Raw genomic sequence first — 19,648 nt, 5'->3', positions numbered from 1 at the left:
AACAATATTTTAAACACTTGCTCTTCCTGAAATTCGGGAGCTCCAATTGCACCAACAATTTCATATAACTTCGTAAGATGAGTATAAGGATCTTCATGATCAAGATCGGTAAAAGGAATTGCATACAAAAGTTGAAGTATGTCGCTCTTCATCTTAGAATGTATTGCATTGTTAGAAGTTTGAGCAAATTGAGCATTGCGCCTAGGACTATTAGTGCAAGGAGCTCTAGGTGGTGGTAAGGGTTCAACTATAACTTCTTCAAGAGTTTGAGATGTTGAATAAGTAGCAGCTTCTTGTCTTAGTCTCCTTTCTTTTGCTAGTTGTCTTCTCCTTATTGTTTTGTTATTAAGTCTACAACCAGTCCTTTCAATCTCAAGATAAAAAAGGAGTTGATCTACAAGTACACTTCCTCGCATAAACAAAAAGCTGAAGCACTAACCAAAAAAGTGAGCAAAGACTAGGAATCAAAGTTTAATAATAATAATAATAATAATAATAATAATAATAATACAAGTAACTCTCAAAACAATAAAACTATTGCAATGCTTGTAATATCTAAACGTCAATCCCTGACAACGACGCCATTTTGTTTAAAACACTTTATAGGACAAGTATTTATTTTATCGTTTCCACAGGGATTGATGTGATATTACTGTTGTTCTATAATTAAAAATGTTTTGAGTAAGGTTTTTGGAAAAGTTTGAGTAACGGAAAGTTTCGATTGCATGAAAATTAAGTAAGGACAGTAAAATAGAATTTTGAACGATTTGAGAAAAGCGTGTCAAGATTAGGTTTCGCTAACTTGCTTTATATATATTCGATTAATCACGTGTATGAACTTATTAATGATTAATACAATTACATATCCTCTTGACACTGTTTATCTCTAAAGCAATATTGTGAGTATTATCATATTAACCACTAGATGATCTCTCATGCCAATAATCAACATGATAATCTTTGAAGCTTGATACAAGTTATTATTAAGTTACAACTTACAAATCTATCTCTAGTGTTTGTTTATTGATAGATGAATATCACTAGGCCAAGGTTTGAAAATATCTCTCAATAGTGATTCAAATCAACAAATAGTACACAAACAACAAGATATTCACCATATATTAATCATCAAGTAAGTTCATACACAAAAGATCAAAAGAAATACATACTATACAAGTTAACTATCTATAATCTTGACACAAAAGAGATTTAGCTATCCATAGCCATGGTAGCTTCAAAAACAAGTAACAAAAGAAGATTCACTAACATCAAAGATCAAAGATGAAGATGGATGATGCTTGGAAATCTTGATGAAAATCTCCAAAGATGTTTTTTTCTCTCTCTCTCTCTCTCATACTATTTTTAGGCCCTAGAAAATTTATGAAGAAAGTTGGTGGAAAATATAAAGATAAGGTCACAAAAAATATCTACAAGTGCCTCACTCAAGTTCGAAAAAGTAATTTCTCACTTAGCCAGCTAGTCTCGCTAAGCGAGCTTGCGAAAATATCTTGGTCTTCAAAGATGACCTCGCTAAGCAAAATGCCTTCGCTAAGCAAGCTCCAAAATGTGGCTCAGTTATGTTTCTCCTTCTCCTAGCGAGCTACAGGCTCGCTAAGCAAGCTTGCAAAAATTTGCTTGATTGTTTTGGACTTCTTGACTCTTCTAAGCATCCCTCTTGCACACTTTAAGTCCCAAAATTTGTTATCTTCAAAAAATCCTACAAAATGAAAAGGAAATGTAAAGAAACTAACAAGTAATCAATATAAGCTTATACTTATTTATTTACATGAATTGAATGTATAAACACTAGATAATTATAATATAAGTTGCAAAAGACCTCAAAAGTATGAAAAAATATATCAACAAATTGACCTCTAACAGCTCGCAACCTCTAATATGTCTGTCTCACACCATTTTTTGCAGGCATGAGCATTTACATAAAATTTTACATTTTAGGCTTAAAAGAAGCAAAGCTCGCGGGTGTTCTTTGCCATACTCTCCTTATTTTGTGCGACGGGGCAAAATTTTAGGCCTGCACTCTTAACTATGGCCATCCCGCCCCGTTTTTTGTGGACTTTTGTAGGATAGGTCTAAACGGGATGGGCATTCCCGTTTTCCACTCCTAATAAAAACCATCCCTTTTTCACACACACACACACACTCTCTCTCTCTCTTTCTCTCTCTCCAATCTGATTCCCCATAACCTTCATCTGAAAACTCACCCATCTTCTGCCACCTTCAAACATTTTTTTCCAGAAAATCCATAAATTCTTCAACAATCTTCATCCATATTTAACATTTTTTTAGAAAACCCAAAACTTCTTCAACGATCTTCATGAAACCTTTAACATTTCTTATTGAAAACCCAAGAACCCCCTCAAACGATCTTTATCAAACTTTCAACATTTTTCCAGCAAAACCAAGATTTCCTTCAACAATCATTATCAACCTTCAACATTTTTCCAGAAAACTTCACATTTCCTCACAATACTGAAAGATTCATATCCAGTTTATCAAAATGCTCGTTCATAAATACACAAATCTTCATCAACAACGTACACCTTCCAAATCTCTACAAAAATATTATTCACCTATTCAATCATCCACAACGACCTCCATCAATTTTCCAGAAAATCATTATGATCTCTTTAAAAACCCCAAAGATTTACATAGATCCGTTGTTAATTTCCAAATATTCTTCAAATTCTTTTTCAACAACAAAAAGAATATCCTAGATTCTAATCCCTTTTCTATTTCTTCCCAAATCATCTCATTCTTTCAATCATGGCTGACAATTCAAACAACGAAAAAACTCCCTCACCATCCAAGTCTCATAAATCCTACTCAACAAAAAAGACTCGCACGACGTTTCTGATCAACACCCAAATACACATAGAGCTTTTCAATATGATATGCCCAACCATTTCTCTATGCATCCTAGTGACAACCCTTGCACTCGTCACCCCTTATCTATCAAATATCAACTATTATTCACGGTCTCGCTCTGTAAAAATGGCCTTCCTTTCTAAAAACAAGTTAGGGTTCATCAATGGAACACTAACTCGTCCAATTACCTATGATAATAGCCAAATCGCTTGGGACCGCTGCAACACCATGGTAATGTCATGGTTAACTAATTCTGTCGAGCATGGAATCTCTGAAAGCATTCTCTAGATTAATACGACATTGGAAATTTGGGAAGAACTTCCTGAAAGGAACAATTAGGGGGATGTATTTCACATATCGGACCTTCAGGAAATAATTTACTCTCTCGAACAAGGTGAATCTACAATTACTTAATACTTTATTATACTAAAGAAATTGTGGCAAGAATACGATAATTTCCGCCCTCTTCCACATTGCATCTATTTAACACCCTGCAATTGCCAACTCCTTCCAAACATCAAAGCTTATAATGAAGGTGACTATGTCATACATTTTCTCAAAGGTTTAAATGAAACATATCCGCCTGTCAAATCTCAGATAATGCTGATGCACCCTTTACTTTCCATAAACAAAGTCTTCTTACTACTTATCCGACAAGATCGACAGCAACAACTCAAAAAGCTTGTTGCGAACTTCAACAAGCAACCCTTTCGTGGAAAATATTTTGATCAAACTCCCAAATCCAACTCCAAGGGTCGTGGTAGACGTCACAAAGTCTGCTCCTATTCCAATAAAATCGTCCATACTATAAAAGTTTGCTTCAAGAAGCACAAACTTCCTCCTTACCTAAAGAAACCGACTGTAGCCAAAGTCTATAAACACTAATAATCAGAAGAGAATATTGGCTTCACACTAAATCAATAAAAGGCCCTATTTGACCTGCTCCAAAAAACTCAACAGGCCTCTACATCCACCATTCATCATCTTCACTTTTCTCCAACAACACTCCATGTACTTCTATTTCTATAATTTATTAAAGGGTTAAATAAGTTTTTGGTCCCTATAAAATTACCAAATTTCGTTTTGAGTCCCTCTAAAATTTTCCTTCAAATTTCAGTCCCTACAAAATATTCCGTCTAAAGAAATGGTCCCTAACGTTAAAAGCCACTAACGGCTGCTGACGTGTCAAGACAGGTGGAATTTTTTTAAACCAATTGTTAATTGTTTTAATCCAGCGTGTTATTAAAGGGACCACACAGTGTCATTCCTTTGCAAATCCTTTGTCCTAATTCCTCTTCTTCATCTTCTGCATCCATTGTGTCCTAGTTCCTCTTCTTCTTTTGCCCTAATTCATATATCAGTGTCACTTTGTGCTTCTTCTTCGTTCATTCCTTCAAGTTATTCTTCGTTCATCGTGACCTATGTCGTCTGTTTCAGTGAAATCGCGATTTGGTGGTAGGTTTTGTGGGTGTCAAGCTCGGATGGTGATGTATCAATGTAACAATGGACCAAATAAGGGGAGGTTGTTTTGGAGATGTCCTTACTGGAAGAATGCTGATACTTGTAATCTATTCATATGGGCTGAAGATGTTGGTGAAAAATCTGGAAATGAAGATCTTACCATTAGGAATTCAGAGTTTGATGTCATGGAATCTGTGGGATATATGAAGTCATTGTATGAGGATGCAAGGAAGAAGAACAAGAACTTAAAGGCCAAGTTGAAAATATTGGAATTTCATGGAAAAATAAAGATGTTGGTTCTTGTTGTGTCCTGTATGATTAATTTGTATTTTGTGTTCAAGTGTAATTACTGAGTTGTTTAGGCTTGTGAACAATTGATAATGTAGTTTGATGTTCTTGTTTGATGTTCTTGTTTGATGTTCTTGTTTGATGTTCTTGTTTGATGTTCTTGTTTGATGTTCTGTAATGATATGCCTGGTTTAATGAAATACAATGTAGTTCTTGTTTCAATTTTGTTTGTTATGATACACATAAATGAAAAACCAAAGCAACTGATAAAATGGTTCATAATACCAAAGCAACTGATAAAAACCAAAGCAACTGATAAAAACCAAAGCAACTGATAAAAACCAAAGCAACTGATAAAACCAAAGCTCTTAGATTCAGTACAAAACAAAAGAGATACATCCAAAAGTGGTTCATAATACATCTTCATAATACAGCTTAGATTCAGTTCAACACAAAAGAGATACTTCCAAAAGTGGTTCATCATACATCACACAAATGTTTCAAAGTAAATAACAAAACAGTAGGACAATTTTGGATCACTGAGTCATGCTCTTTTGGATGTCAGCCCATGGCTTGCTCCCACTAGCACTGCTCACATTAGAGTCCTCATCAGGAATTTCAAGTGGATCATTTTGATCCCTTCCAGGCCCCGGTATATTTTTTGCCTTCAAAGTCCTTAGTCTATCACTCTTTCTAATTGGAGATGCAGCAAGATTGGACTTTTTCCTTGGTGATATCATTACCTTTACCTGTTAAGACAAAAAACAGTTAACAATGGTTTATAAACACATCATGCCAAGGTACATCAATTTTTGTTACAAACTTACAGGGTCACTCATAGTTGACATAGTTGGCTTGTTGGCAGCTTTGGACACCTTTGGAGCAATGGATGGTTTGACAGTTTTTGGAACCTTGGGGCATTTCCCAATAAAGGTCTTGGGACCAGATCTTTTACTCTTGACAGGACTAGTATCAATTCTCAATGGTGCAATATCAAGTATTTCCTCATCATCTAACAAGGCCTCCAATTCATCAGGATCAATTCCACAATACCTTTTCATTGCCTCAGCTGAACTGACAGTGTTTTGTGAATGAGGCACATCTTCATTGGTATGAGGCACATCATTAGCAGGCACATCTTCATTGGTATGAGGCACATCATTAGCTTGATTCTCACTTACACCTTCATTGGTATGAGGCACATCATTAGCAGGCACATCATTAGATTGCACATCATTAATTTGCACATCTCCAGCTTGCACATCTTCAGCTTGATTCTCATTGCTATGAGGCACATCTCCAGCTTGCACATCTTCAGCTTGATTCTCACTTACAGCTTCATGTTGTGGCACATCATTAGTTTGCACAGAACCTCCTACATTTGCAGTAGACTTTGACTTCTTTGATTTCCCTCCTACATTTGCAGTAGACTTTGACTTCTTTGATTTCCCTCCTATATTTGCAGTAGACTTTGACTTCTTTGATTTCCCTCCTATTTGCACAGAAGCCTGCAACCAATGTAATTGTAAGAAAATTAACCAAAATAATTGTAACCAATTTAGTTCAATTACTTACCCTTTTTTTGACTCCAGAAGTTCCCACATTAGGTGTTTGGCTTCCTTGGGTGGGTGCAACACCTGTTGGTACATCTGTTGGTACATCTCTTGATACATCTCTTGATACATCTCTTGGTACATCTCTTGGTACTTCACCAACAATAACTGCTAGCTGTTTGTTTTTCTTACAAGTCCTTTTGTTATGTCCATATTCAAAGCAAATCTTGCACCTATGACTTGTGTTAGTCCTTTGCCACCTTGTTTGAATTTCTTCATCAGCCTCTCTTCTTCTCAATTTCTTTGGTCTGCCAGGGCCTCTCTTATAACTAGGTGGCAAGATTTCAGGGTCAGTGGTCTTTGGCCATTTGTTTTGGCCATTAATAGGACTGATAACTTCATTGTAACATGTTACATAGGTAGACTTATGATAACACTTGTGTACATAGTTAATGGGGTTATCTACCTTCCTATGAATGGCTGCAACAACATGTCTACATGGGATCCCTACCAAGTCCCAAAAATTACAAGAACATGTATGTTTTGCCAAGTCCACAACAAAACTATCTGTGAACATTACATGAGTAACCTGAAATGTTAATCTACCTGCATAAGTGGGCAGCCAACTAGCACTTTTTTCTATCTCCCTATCTAACCTTCTAAGTGGCTTAGACATAATCACTCCTTTGTAATTCTCTACCTTCTCCCTAAGAGTGGCAAACCTACCCATTAGATAGTTCCTAATCCATTCAAACATGGTTAGTATAGGTTTATCCCTTTGCATCAAAATAGTAGCATTAAAAGATTCACTTAGGTTGTTCATAAGAACATCACACTTAGAGTAGAAGGGAAAGGCATGCTTACACCACTTATTCTTGGGAATAGCATTCATCCATTCATAGGCATCTGGATTTGCCTCTTTAATTTGATTCATCTTAGCCTCATGGTCTTCAAAATAGGTTGCCTTTGCTGCAGCCATTATTAGATCTCTATAGAGTGTACCACCCCCAAACTTCTTCTTGAAGTTAGCATACAAATGTCTTAAGCAAAACCTGTGCTCAAATTCAGGATAGTCTTCCTCAAATACATTCACCAGTCCCTGCATATAAAGACCTAAGTTAATACTTAAAATCACATATAATCACATATAAGGAAAGAAAGATTAACAAATAACACCTTTTGCTGATCAGAAATGAAGCAACACCTATTATCAGAACCTATGTCTTCAAGAAGCAACCTCATAAACCAGCTCCAAGAGTCCCTACACTCAGTGTCCACAACACCAAAGGCAAGTGGAAGATACTGATCATTAGCATCCCTACTGACAGCTATCAACAATATTCCACCATATTTGTTCTTTAAGTGACAACCATCCAATCCTATGAAAGGTCTACAACCATTCTTGAATGCTCTCTTTGTACCATCAAAGCACATGTAGCACCTTTCAAACTTAGGTGGCAATCCAGAAATGTTCAACTTAAATGTATTACCTATACATGCCCTTCTCAATTCAGCTCCATATGACCATAACATAGTGTACTGCTTGGCTGAGTCACCTTCAACAACCCTTCTAGCTATTTGCCTTGCTTTGAAAGCCCTACATCCAGTAATTTCTGTGGCAAACCTCAATCTAACATCAGAAACAATCTCATTCAATTTCATACCTGAATTGTTCTTCAACTTGTCCACAATTATTCTAGACACCCAATCAGCATTAGCATTCTTGTTGAAGAACTTTCTTCCACATTTGTGCTTCTGAATTAAAGTCTTAATCCTGAATGATTCAGTTCTCAACACTCTACTGCATAAAACAGTGTAACCACATTGTTGTTTATCCTTACAAATAACCCTGCACCTTTCCCCATCATTTTTGGCAAACTTAACTTCCCTCCCATTCAACACATTGTGTTCCAGTACAGCCTTTTTAAATTGCTTCAGAGATGAAAATTCCATTCCAACCTTGAACTTAAATTCCTTTCTAAGTTTTTCATCATCCCTAAACTTTACCACTGAAGGCTTACCACCATCACTATCATCATCTACCCCACTATCAAGCTCATCTGTTAAGTAGTCATCATCAATTATGTGTTCCCTTTCCATCTCTGCTGTCATCATTCCTGTATGTATACCACCTGCACCATTTTCTGCTCCACCTGCACCATTTTCTACTCCACTTACACCATTTTCTGCTCCACCTGCACCATTTTCTACTCCATCCATAACTGCACCATCTTCTACTCCACCTGCACCAGAATTGTTGATCTCTTCACCTACATCTTCATCATTATCATTCATCCTCTCCTCTTCACTATCTTCAAAATGTATGCCATCCAAAGAGTCTTCACTTGATTCACTATCTTCACTATCTTCTGAATTAACATTGTCTTTTGGCTCAGTATATATCTCAATATCAGACTTTGTCTCCTCAGCACACATAGCTAACAATGTTGCATCCTCATCATTAACAAGTGGTTTTAGATCATTTTCAAGTGAGCCATGTTCGGACTTCCACCACATTTTCACATCTTCCTTTATAAATGAAGCATCCAAAGACTTAAGTAAATCACATGCTTCAAAATATGACCAGAAATCTGGGTCCTGACCAGCTATAGCAAAAACATCGCCCCCTTCATATGATACCCCTTCATCTCTTACAAATTTGCCATTGGTAAAAAAGACAACCTTAAATAACCCCATTCCCTACACATTTCAATGGTATATCAGATAGTGACTTGACAACAAAAATAGAACCCTAAATAATGGTATATTGCATGCAAGGAACGCACAACCCTAAACAAGTTTCAAGACAGAAATGTCGCAATTATTAAACAATAGAATCAGAAAGTGGGACTTACCTTGTCGTTTTTTGGGACCGGAGCAGGAGTTGTCGTTGTTGGAAGGGACAAGAATGGATGAGAGAAGAGGGACCACGATGAAGATTAGAGAAAGAGGAGGGACTAGAAGAAGAAGATCATGTTAAAGATAAGGCTGGATTAAAACAATTAACAATTGGTTTAAAAAAATTCCACCTGTCTTGACACATCAGCAGCCGTTAGTGGCTTTTAACGTCAGGGACCATTTCTTTAGACGGAATATTTTGTAGGGACTGAAATTTGAAGGAAAATTTTAGAGGGACTTAAAACGAAATTTGGTAATTTTATAGGGACCAAAAACTTATTTAACCCTTTATTAAATTAGATTTCAACTAGCTGAGATCAGTATATGTATTTTTTGTAGTTTAGGTTTTGTTTGGTAAAAATAGTAGTTGATTGATAATCTAGCCGATAGCTTATAGCTTATGGTTGGTGGCTGATGATCGATAACTTATAACTTATATAAGTGATGGTTGATGACGAATAACTGATAAGCTAATTAAAGTGTTTGGAAAATTAACAGCTCAACAAACTTATAAATATAAAATAGCATAGGAAACATTTAATACATAATTATTTTATTTTAAATTAAAATAAATTATAAAGGATAAAAGTGAAAGAAAAAAATGACAAGCTGTAAACTATAAGGTAAAATGTTATTTGAAATAACGTTAGAAAATTTCTTTGCTAACCTCCCTACCTTCTAGTCCACCTCTGGTGAAAACCCCATACTACCCCTGACTTCGGAAATTCATTTCCGAAAATGCAAGAAAAAGGTGTTTTCGGAGATGCATCTCCGAAAACGCCTTTTTTCTTGAAAAAATTGTCTTATTTCGGAAGTTCATTTTCGAAAACAGTATTTCGGAAGTTCATTTCCGAAATGCTGCGCGTTATGCAGATTTATCAAAACACTCCCCCTCCCCATTCATTTACCCTAACTCAAATAAAAAACAAGCAAAGGCGAAAATTTGTGCAAACACACTTCCAAGGCTGCATCAAGGCTCCAATCACATTGCTATACAACATTCAAAAGCCCACAAATCACTCAATTTGTAAGTTTTAAATTTGTTAGATTCATTATTCAAATGCATGTTATTTAGGGTTTCAATTGCATAAATGATATATGGACTGGTTGTTAGTAGTATTTAGGTTGTTTAGAAGCTTTTTGAATTGGTTTTATGTTTGATTTTGGGGTCTGCCATGGAAGTTGCAGAAAACTCCATCGCAGGGATGTTTCGGAAGTTCATTTCCGAAAACACCTCCATCCCAGTTTTCGGAAACGAACTTCCGAATTGTATCAGAAGTTCAAATTTTTTAGTTTTTTATTTTGTCTCGCATATTAATCGATTTCAATTGTTTACAGGAACATGTCAGACAACCAACCAGCACGCATCAGACAGGGTAGGGAGACCCAAATTGCGTCGGCTAGAGAGGGTAGGGAGTGTCCGTTTTAATTTGCAAGTACTTTATTTTTAACGCCTTTGTTTATTGTGCCTGTTTCTTTGAAGTTTGTGTGCATGCGTTCTGACTTCTTTGACAGCGTGTCACTGGTTTCCAACGACTTTGTTCTTTAATGACTTGTCTGTTTCCCAAGCGTTTTTGTCCCCTTTCTTCTTTTATAAAAGGAGGTTTCATGGACCTTTCTTTCTTCATTTTTACGCAGGATTGGGTGGCGTTAAGGGAAGAAAGGGTTCTTCAACCTCGTGCTCTCGCGGAGTGAAGGAGATGAAGGAGGTGAAGGAGAAGAAGAAGGTTTTGACTGGTTCTGCTTCTCGTCCCCTGGGGGTCATGGCTCGGACGTGCAGGCTCAGTCTTCAGGCGTGAGAGTCATGATCAACACTGATGGTTCTGAGACTGAGTGGGATGTGGATTGGTATAATTATCTTCATTCGGAGGAGTTCGCTCGTCGGGCAGAATAACGTGTTTTTGTTTTGTTTGATGTGTATTTTGTAACGCTCGTCGGGCAGAATAACGTGTTTTTGTTTTGTTTGACGTGTTTTGTTTTGTTTTGTTTTGATTTCGGATTGTATCTTTCGCACAGTGTTTTTGGATTGAATTTATCATCTTAGTATTTTCAGTTTATCTGTTGCTTATTTTTATTTGGCGTTTGCGTTTAATTAAAATGCGAGACAGTTTAAGAAAAAACATAAAAAAAACACAGTTTCTGCATAATTCGGAAGTTCATTTCCGAATTCACCCCCATGAGGTGTTTTCGGAAGATCATCTCCGAAGACACCCCCCATGAGGTGTTTTCGGAGATGCACTTCCGAATTATGGAAATTTTTTTAAAAAAAAAGCGCTTCGGAAGTTCATTTCCGAAGCAGGGGTATTTTGGGATTTTCGCTGGGGGTGACCCCCATAGGGAGGTGGCTAAAGAAATTTTCATAACGTTAAAAAAATAAGTTATAAACTAGTAAAATAGGTTATAAGTTCGTGATGAAAAGATTGTTATCAAACATATCTAAATGATCATATGAACTTATAAGTTATTAGTTATAAGTTATAAGCTCAAAAATGTATTTTACCTTAGTGGAATATGATATAGACAATTTTATACTTTATAAAGTAGTTGTGATATGTAACTCTATAAGTTTGGTTTGGGATAAGTTTGACTTTGGGATAAGTTGTGATATAGACAATTTTATATTTTATACTTTACAAATCCGGTTCACCAATCATACATAATGATTCGGTTATTTTAACTTCGATTCGATAGTTTAATTAAGTTCATGATATTTTTGACCAACCCTAATTGAATAACAAACAAATTCACAAACCAAAATAACTAAACATGATATAGTAAACTACATGGATCAGATTTGATATCTGATGGACCTGAATAGCTTGTCGGAACCAATTAAACCATGTCGAGTCGACCACCAGCGATCAAACCTGCCACATCCACCCGCCATCGACCTTCGTTGGTGTCTAGACTAATTTTTAATTTCCAGAATTTTAAAATAAATTTATTTTCTCTTCATCACTTAAAAGTATCAAAACATATTTTTACCAATTCTACTTGAGTTTGCTGTTGACTTGAAAATAAAAATTTGTTTATATAATCGCTTGAAAAGATAAATAATCACTGTTGTGAAATAGTTGAGTTATCCACGAACTTTGAAGTTGAATAAGTACATAAGAGAGTTATCACATATCAATAATGTGCAACACAATAATTGCGGTTACATATTAAGCTAAACAGAATCTTATCTATGCTGGTGTACACGACACGTACATCTTATAATTTCCATAGAAACTCAACAGTATCTTCACAAATTTGTACATTTCTCCATTAATACCCTCAACACAAGAACTAAACCCAAGGGTCAATTTTGTAACTTGGATTCGATCCTAAAAACCATCCAACCATACCCACGAGCGAAACGAGTAAGCATTGGTCCGCTCCCTCTACACAACAAGAACAAAATCAGAAACTGAACTCAAAATCTAAAGAAAAAAAATGCAATCGTTATCGTTAAGTAGTACCAGGAGTTTAGCGGGATTGCGATTAATAGGTCAAGAAACGAGGCTGAAGAGAAGGAGTAACAATTGCGTAATTGTGGCATGTGGTAATAATTCGGATAAAGAGACTCCAACCTCGTTTCTGTCTCGGACCCAAACCTACGCTCTGTTGAAACAACAAATGGAAGTAGCGGCGAAATCAGAGGTTAGTGATAGTGTTTTCTTTTTGTCATTGTCGATTGTTGAATCTGAAATTGGAAGATGAGAATTGAGGATTTTGTGTAGGATTATAAGGAAGCTGCTAGGATTCGAGATTCGCTTCGGTTGTTTGAAGAAGAAGAGCCTGTTTTGCGGTTGAAGAGGATGATCAAAGAAGCAATTGCTGATGAGAGATTCCAGGTGCTTACTATTATTATTGAATAAATTGAATGCAACTTTAGTTTCACATTGAATTTTTGAATTTTGTGCAGGTGTGTTCTGAAATTTAGATTTTTTATTCGTACTATGTAACTGCAACCGCAATTTAAAACCATGATCAATAGCTCATGTTTTTGTACGAGATGACAGTAGCACCACATTTTATCTACTGTTGGGATAACGCCTATAGTAGAGAAGATGATGGAAAAAGACTTAGGTGGTTTGGGCATGTGGAGAGAAAACCTGTGGATTTTGTGGTAAGGAAAGTAGATTAGATGGAGAGAAGACAAACAAATAGAGAAAGAGGAAGACCTAGAAAGACTATAAGAGAAGTAATTAAGAAAAATCTCGAGATTAACGATTTGGATAAAAGCATGGCAGGATAGAATATTATGACAAAAGTTGATCCACGTAGCCGACCCAACTTAGTGGAATAAGGCTTGGTTGTTGTTGTTGTAGTTGTTACTCGTTCTTATCAGTAAGTTAGAAATGATATATGATATATTTAAACGGATTTCAAATTTGTTGGAGTATGGTTGCACCTCTGTGACCCCGTGTTTCAAAATTCTACTGTCATTATTTCTTTCAACCTTCAACTCAACCATTTAATTAAATGTTGTATGTAAGCACATCTAGTCGTCTACTGTCTCTCAGAACTCCATATTCTGTTTCGTAAGTAAGTTTGTTTTTGGCATTCTGTCAGATCAGCATACCTCGCATATTTCAGCTCTAATTGACAACTTTAGACCTATATTTACATTTTTTTATATTCTGGTTGACACTCTTTCTTCCCTTTTTTTTTCTTCTAGGATGCAGCTAGTTATCGTGACGAGCTAAAAAGAATTGCTCCACACTCTCTTTTAAAATGTTCCAGTGATGCTACAACATTGGTATGATCACTTCTTTCAGTTAGTGTTTTATAGATATTTCTTTCTTTGATTTAAACTATACGACGAAAATTACAATGAACTTAGAAAGTTTTCTTTTTCGGATGGTGTTTTAAAGTTGATTGCATCAGTAGAATAATCAACTTAATACCATGTCTTGAAAATGGAATATTGAATATCATTAAACTGTGTGGATTGAGCATATATCTATGATATATACTCCCTAGGTTTCATAATTCTCACAAAAATGTTAAATTTTCTTCTATGGTAAAAACTGTTTATCTTCCCATTCGGTTTGCAGTGATCTGTAATGAAAATAGAGTTTCATTCCATTGTTGTCTTCAAGGAACCTGTATTTCACTTGATACACAACAAACTTATACATGAAAATAAGAAATTCAATTTTTGACATTTAATTTCATCTTATTCAGGGAGTTAGGGTTCAAGTCAGGAGTGTATATATAGAAGGCAGAAGTCAACCTTCAAAGGGGCTATATTTTTTTGCATATAGAATCAGAATTACCAATAACTCAGATGACACCGTTCAACTTCTTAGAAGGCATTGGATTATAACCGACGCTAATGGGAAATCAGAAAATGTATGGTGAGTTAATTATTCTTTGCTATTTTGTTGTGTTATGCTTCCAAGGTGTCTTCCTTTTCCCTTTTAAATCAACAAGGCACTTGGTTAATGTCGAACAATAGCTTTGATTTATGTACCTTATCTAATTTGGTAAATAAAGACCTGGTTTAAACCTTTGAAGATTCAAGCTCAACATAACTTGTGTGTTTTACTTTCTACATGACAGGGGCATTGGTGTTGTTGGTGAACAGCCAGTACTTCTTCCCAGGACTAGTTTTGAGTACTCTTCTGCATGCCCATTAAGCACATCAAATGGTAGAATGGTAAGCAAGTTTTCTTTTTCTTTGTTTTTTTCTGTCTGGTTGCAATTTCCTTGCATAAATCAACATATCATGCCGCAAGAAAAGAATGCAAATGTGAAAGCTTTATTTAAGCCATGTTTTACATGCTTTCAAATGATGGACTGCACCATATTTTCCTTTGATTCCTAAATATTTTTTTAGCATTGTCACATAGGGAGTTGGTATCATGATTTTAACCTCACAACAATGTTCCCTATGTCTTTATGAGTTGAAACTGGTGTAAAATTGACAAATTGTACTATTATGACGTCCGATGATTGCACTTTGATTGCTTAATTTAAGACTCGTTTGAAGGCTATTTATTTGTGTCTTGATCAAATCCAATATTAAACCAGGAATTTGTATAATAATGCAGGAAGGTGAATATGAGATGATCCATGTTGATAGAGTAGGCTCGCGTTCATTTAATGCGGTCATTGCCCCGTTTTCCCTTGCTTTGCTAGGCGATGATGACTGCAATACTATTTAAGATTGAACTGCAGCATCACCTTCAGAGATGTCCATTTACTAGCTTCTAGAGTATGGGAAGGAAGGATTATTGTTCTCACAGCCATTCGGAGAATAAATTTTCCGGATGCATGTGTCTTGTTGAATTGAAGTATGAAAAACTCAAGAAAGAAATCAATATTTATACATAGTATAGATCATAGACTGTTGAAATTATGTTCTGTTTCCAACCCCTACACACCCAAAAGAGGAAAAATAGAAAATTGAATCAATTGATGGTGATTATAGCTTAGTTCAACCATGAAGAAGAAGTAGATGCTGGGTTGTAGTAGTTTTTAATGATTCTATGTGCTTACCTAACCATAAGCACGTAGCATTTGAATATAAGCAGTGTTATTAAGCATGATAAAGTGATTTTGAAGTTTTACATTGACATCTTAACCTCAACAAGATAACGAGTTGTAAACTCTTTGATTTGATTCAATTGAAATTAAAAACTTCGTATAATATTTCCAACATTATGAATGAAATTGGAATCTCGGTCAAGAGCTTTACACCTTTAATGTCTGAAATGTCATCACTTAAGATGGAGACAATCTATGGATGAAAATCTCCAAATTATATTATCCAAATATTCATATAAGAATAAGCAAGAGAAAAGAGCATGGAGAAATTGAGATAATCATTTTATCTTTATTCTCTCTTTTTCTTTTTGCCCTGTCACTCCTTTCTCTGCTAACAGTAACACTTTATTTTCTTTGTCACCAAGTCATGACTCATGCATTGAAGCAAAACGATTCGTATTTCTTGGAATGCATGAAGCATCTTTACTCCAACCATTCCAATACAAAACCCAAACACAATTGTTTCTTGTCCAGTCCTTTTCCTCTCTCTTTTTCTCTGTCCAATTTCTTAAAATAAACTAATACTATTAACCCAAGAAAAGTTCACAAAAACATGCATGTCTTTTGTCTTGAGTTAAGACTAATTTAATATTTGCATGGGATTTAGAGCAAGATTTTTGTTGGATAACAAGAAAAGCAACACAAGAAGCTTATGCTCCACGCACACCATCTTTTTCTTTCCTATATACAAAGCAAAAGCATTTCTTCTCTTCTCTCTCTCTCACCTCCACTACCTGTGTTGCTTTATACTTTGCAACTTTCAACCTTTTCTTTGCTTACCTATGTTATTTCTTTATATTAGACACATTAACAAACAACAAATATTGTCGGTTATGTGTTTCTGTGTCAAAATCTATCCAAAGTTCAAAATAGAATCTCTACATTATCTGATAATTAAACCATTTATTAATTAATGTGGTCAAAATTGTAAGTAAGAGTTCAACTTTTTAGTGCTTTCTGACCCAAAAATATTGGCACCTGATCCTGATTTTTGAAATGCAGAAGAAACCCATGTGCACTTTCCTATTAGGCCTCACTTTTGACTGCATAGATAGAATGGTCCTGTGATTTAGATGTTACTTTATAGTCTTGTTCTTGCAATGTGCTTTTTCTCGTTCCTTGGTTCTTAAACTTAGTTTCATTCTTGTCTTTTGGAGTCTAAGTTTCTGAGCAAAACCATCAAGAAACATTGGATTTGTTCATTTTTCTTCAACAATCAAAAGAAAGTAACACAATGAACTTTGTAACAGTTTCTTCCAAAGGAACTTGGAATCCTATTATGACTTCTGATACAACCATCCAAAGTTACTGGCTGAATTGGAAGTTTTTTGTTTGTGTCATATTAATCATGCTTTCAACCATCTTTTCATCATTACTTATATGGAAGTATGAGGTTTTAGTTTTATCATGGAAGTCAAAAAGAAATGATGACATAGTAATCCAGAAACAAACATCATCGTCAAGTTCGTGTTTATATGAGGATGAAACTTGGAAGCCCTGTCTTAAAGGAATTCACCCTGCATGGTTGTTAGCTTTTAGAGTTTTTGCATTTATTGTCCTGTTGGTTCTTCTCATACTAATTGCTACCACTGATGGAGGAAGCGTTTTTTATTATTACACTCAGTAAGTTTTCAATTTTCATTACATTTGAATTCAAATTTGGATCATCGTTGTATATTATTGATTAATGATTATTGATTTTTCTCCAATCCTTTGTTTTGTTTCTGTGAATCAGGTGGACTTTTACTTCAGTTACGGTCTATTTTGGGGTAATATAAAGTTTAAGAAAAAAATTCCATTAGCAATGTTGCTTAATTATTTGTGTAAAATGTAGTGTGTAATCTCTGCTATGCTATTGATGTTGTAGCTAGGATGTTTGCTGTCCATGCATGGATGTTACCAGCATCACAAAAAAGCAAGTGGTGATAAAGTCAACAATGTGGAAGGAGATTCTGAGCAAGGAATTGATGATACTTCTATACTGCCTCAAAGTTTTAATCCATCAAGTCATCATAAATCTCAACAAGAACATATTGTTCGCAAACATGCAGGCATTTGGGGTTATATCTTTCAAATACTATTCCAGGTAAGCTTTGCACACATTATATCTATTAATTTCTAGCACTAACGGTTAAAGTCTCACATCAGACAATATAGTCTGAACATGTGTTTATAAGCGGGGCAATCCTCACCTTACAAGTTGGTTTTGTATGGTTGAGTCTGCCAATTGCCAATTGACCATATCATGAATTTTTGTTTCTTGTGAATAGATTAATGCAGGTGCGGTAATGCTGACGGATTGTGCATTTTGGTTCATAATTGTTCCTTTTCTAACCATCAAAGATTACAATATAAATTTAGTAAGTACACTATCATTTTATATTTATTGTCTCATGGATATAATTCATAACTTTTTTTAATAACTTTGACTTAGATAAGTTATATTGTATACTTATATATTGGTATGTGGCAGCTGACTATAAGTATGCATACCATCAATGCTGTTTTTCTGCTAGGAGATACAGCTTTAAATTGTCTGGTGAGTTTATATATTTGATTATTACTACATTGAATTGTATACTGCGAATTCTTACTCTTGCTATTTCTTTGTCCTCTTCAGCATTTCCCTTGGTTTCGAATAGGATACTTTTGCCTATGGACAGTCACATATGTCATTTTTCAATGGATTATTCATGCTATAGTTAAACTATGGTAATAATAACAATAATAATAATAATAACTCTCTTTATGTTTTTCCAATTCAACTACTACAATGCAAATGTCTTACATCTGCAATAATGTCTAACATAAGTTTCTTGTTATGGAAAAACAGGTGGCCATATACATTTCTTGACTTGTCATCCCACTATGCTCCATTATGGTATGAAGTTTTTTTTCTCTACATGATTCTTTCTAGTGTTTGTAAGATATGTGATTGTGATGAAGAGTTGATATTTGATTGGTTTTCAGTTACTTGTCGATGGCGTTACTGCATATTCCCTGCTATGGTGTCTTCATATTGATAATGAAGCTCAAACACAATGTGTTGTCAACGCGGTTTCCTCACTCAAATCAATGTGAAAGATGATTTTGGAATTTGGCTAGTTTATATTTTCTTAACTTGATTTTTATGTAGAAAGAGGGGATATTTTTTTAAGATGAGTAGTGAGAAGACATAAAATGCAGAATTGTAAGTTTGTAGTATTAATTTATGGGATTTTTTACTAGGTATATCACAAATTATATCAGAATATTTGATTGTTTTAAAGAGATTTAAATGCATTTGCTTATGTGGAAAATATTAGAGATGGGTGACCTTTAGTACTAATGTTTTTCTTTTTTGTTGAAAGAGAAGACAGATAAATTTAAATGCAACCTTTTACTCAGTCTTATTGGAGGTTTTTGCAACCAATAAACATTGTACTGCAACTCAAAGAATATTTTTTAGTAATAAAAATTTAAATGGATTAACCTGGATCAAATTTGAGCATGAACGAAACGGCATCCTCGTGGTATGTGTTGTAGGCACTTTACCATTGATAAGGAATTTATCTCTCGAGATAATTTTTTGTTCGGGGGTCAGTTAACATCAAGTGGTTCCAGCCCCCTTCCGATCGCAATTGCGGGGGATCGAACCGTAGTTCTCCTTACCAAGTCTAGCGCCAATCACCATTAGACCAACTAACGATTAGTATCTCTCGAGATAACTTTTGATGAAATAGATTCATTGTGAAACAAATAAGTTAGATTTTTGCAATGACTATTTCAAAGTCTAATGAAAGAATCAATATATAGTGTTGTGTATAAAGAAATGAATAGAAAGTTAAAATGTGAAAACATTGAAACAGGAAAATATGAGTGTTCATTCATGTTGTATGATTATATTTGGTGTAGCGGCATTTGAAATCTTACCGTTGTGTAAAAAATGCAACCATGGGACTACTAAAAATTATATGGTTATAAATTAAGAAATTTATCAGTCAAATGATAATGAACATGGTCCTCCCAAAAATATATTGTCATAA

At 35.0% G+C, this 19,648-nt stretch overlaps 2 protein-coding genes across 2 annotated transcripts; both read left to right on the top strand.

The window, feature by feature from the left end:
- The first annotated feature begins 12,302 nt into the window (after window positions 1-12,302).
- On the top strand, window positions 12,303-15,502 carry LOC131622362 (uncharacterized). The gene is made up of 6 exons (XM_058893390.1): window positions 12,303-12,728; window positions 12,809-12,922; window positions 13,750-13,830; window positions 14,259-14,431; window positions 14,637-14,733; window positions 15,128-15,502. The coding sequence occupies exons 1-6, from the start codon at window positions 12,522-12,524 to the stop codon at window positions 15,239-15,241; spliced, it is 786 nt and encodes a 261-aa protein (XP_058749373.1). The 5' UTR covers window positions 12,303-12,521; the 3' UTR covers window positions 15,242-15,502.
- A 339-nt stretch (window positions 15,503-15,841) lies between these two features.
- LOC131622361 (uncharacterized) lies at window positions 15,842-18,995 on the top strand. Its single transcript, XM_058893389.1, has 8 exons — window positions 15,842-17,246; window positions 17,359-17,392; window positions 17,491-17,709; window positions 17,894-17,983; window positions 18,097-18,162; window positions 18,244-18,335; window positions 18,457-18,504; window positions 18,594-18,995. The coding sequence occupies exons 1-8, from the start codon at window positions 16,858-16,860 to the stop codon at window positions 18,709-18,711; spliced, it is 1,056 nt and encodes a 351-aa protein (XP_058749372.1). The 5' UTR covers window positions 15,842-16,857; the 3' UTR covers window positions 18,712-18,995.
- Window positions 18,996-19,648: the final 653 nt, after the last annotated feature.

The sequence above is a fragment of the Vicia villosa genome, unplaced genomic scaffold, assembly GCF_029867415.1.
Source record: "Vicia villosa cultivar HV-30 ecotype Madison, WI unplaced genomic scaffold, Vvil1.0 ctg.000029F_1_1_2_unsc, whole genome shotgun sequence".
Lineage (NCBI taxonomy): Eukaryota > Viridiplantae > Streptophyta > Magnoliopsida > Fabales > Fabaceae > Vicia > Vicia villosa.
The sequence above is the reverse complement of the archived record's forward strand: the minus strand, read 5'-3'. Positions and strand labels throughout refer to the sequence as shown.